Source organism: Amphimedon queenslandica, unplaced genomic scaffold (assembly GCF_000090795.2).
Source record: "Amphimedon queenslandica unplaced genomic scaffold, v1.1 AMPQUscaffold_1981_Cont26014, whole genome shotgun sequence".
Taxonomy (NCBI): Eukaryota; Metazoa; Porifera; class Demospongiae; order Haplosclerida; family Niphatidae; genus Amphimedon; species Amphimedon queenslandica.
This window is the reverse complement of record NW_003557681.1, coordinates 1-1,239: the sequence shown is the minus strand read 5'-3', so window position 1 is coordinate 1,239 and position 1,239 is coordinate 1. Positions and strand designations below refer to the sequence as shown.

Genomic DNA, 1,239 nt, shown 5'->3' with positions numbered 1-1,239 from the left:
GTTACACTGTATCCTATACACTCCAGGATCAGTGCTGGTGGTAGTGACTGTAGTGTCAATGGGTTCATCACTTTTATCAACTGGTACTAGACTACACCTCAGAGAAGAGAGGGGAACACACAAAACAGATGAATCTGGTGCCTCCATTGATAGTGAAAATGAAACTGCTTTGCCAGCAGGTCTAATACGATCAATCTTCTTCACTCTATACTGCTGTAGTGAGATAATATCTCCAATGTGATGTAGTGATTTGATATCTTTACTCAATACAAAGTCACCTTTTTCCTTTGGATGTAACTCCTCCACATTGATCCCTCCAGTAACTTCACTCATACGCTCCATCATCTGTTTCTTAGACTTCAGGACTTGTTGAGGACTGCCTGTCTTCAGACTCTGTTCTACATAATCCTCAACATCCTCCAGAAGATGCAAACTCTTTTCTGCTGATTTCATTTGCTCTGACAGCACCTTTAGTTTATCATCAGTGACCCTCTTTGCCTGCTCAGTCAGTTTCCTCTCTGACTCACGAAGAACATTCATCATTTCCTCTACCATTTCATGTATTTCTTCTAAGACTCCTTCTCCTCTCTCTCTGATCTCACCCTCTCTCTCTGCTAGAGCAGACAGGACCTTCTTCAGTCCTTCAATTTTCTCTTTTACCGGATTAAGAGAACCTTCCAATTCTTGACAGTGTTTAGTATAACTGGCAGAGACTAAGTCATACTCATGGTCTTTATGAGTACGGACTGTACAGTCACGACATATAACACTATCACATGTTTCACAGTAGAGCTTCATTTTCTTGTTATGAGTGGAGCAAGTGAGGGTTGCCTCCTGTTTAGCTGGAGCTAGCAATTGAGAAGTAGAAGAGACATCAGAGGCTGTCACCTCATCAAAACTTGTTAGCTGATGGTGAGCAATTGGACCCCAAATCTTGTGTACGTCCATACACTTTTGACAAAGGAACTTACTGCAGTCTTTGCAGTATCCAGTGGCATTAGCTGTAGTACAGTTGTCACAGGTGACCTGTTCAGGATCAGCTACTTTCTTCATTAGACTGTATATCTCTTTGAGGCTGTTTACATGAAATGCTACAGGAAAGGCTCTTGCTCCTTCTTCTGGTAACTCTGTACAATGACGACAAGTGGGACAAGAGAGGTAATAGGTCTCATTCTTCTTATCCAGAGGTAATCCCTCCAGACAGTGCTCACAGAATGAATGTAGACAAGGTAAAGTCTT

General features: G+C 42.1%; 1 protein-coding gene across 1 annotated transcript; it reads right to left on the bottom strand.

Moving 5' to 3' along the window:
• Window positions 1-660: 660 nt before the first annotated feature.
• LOC105316304 (E3 ubiquitin-protein ligase TRIM33-like) lies at window positions 661-1,053 on the bottom strand (the record flags this gene model as incomplete). Its single annotated transcript, XM_011411136.1, has 1 exon — window positions 661-1,053. A coding segment is annotated over exon 1 (393 nt), but the record flags the coding sequence as incomplete, so codon positions are not given.
• Between the last annotated feature and the right edge of the window lie 186 nt (window positions 1,054-1,239).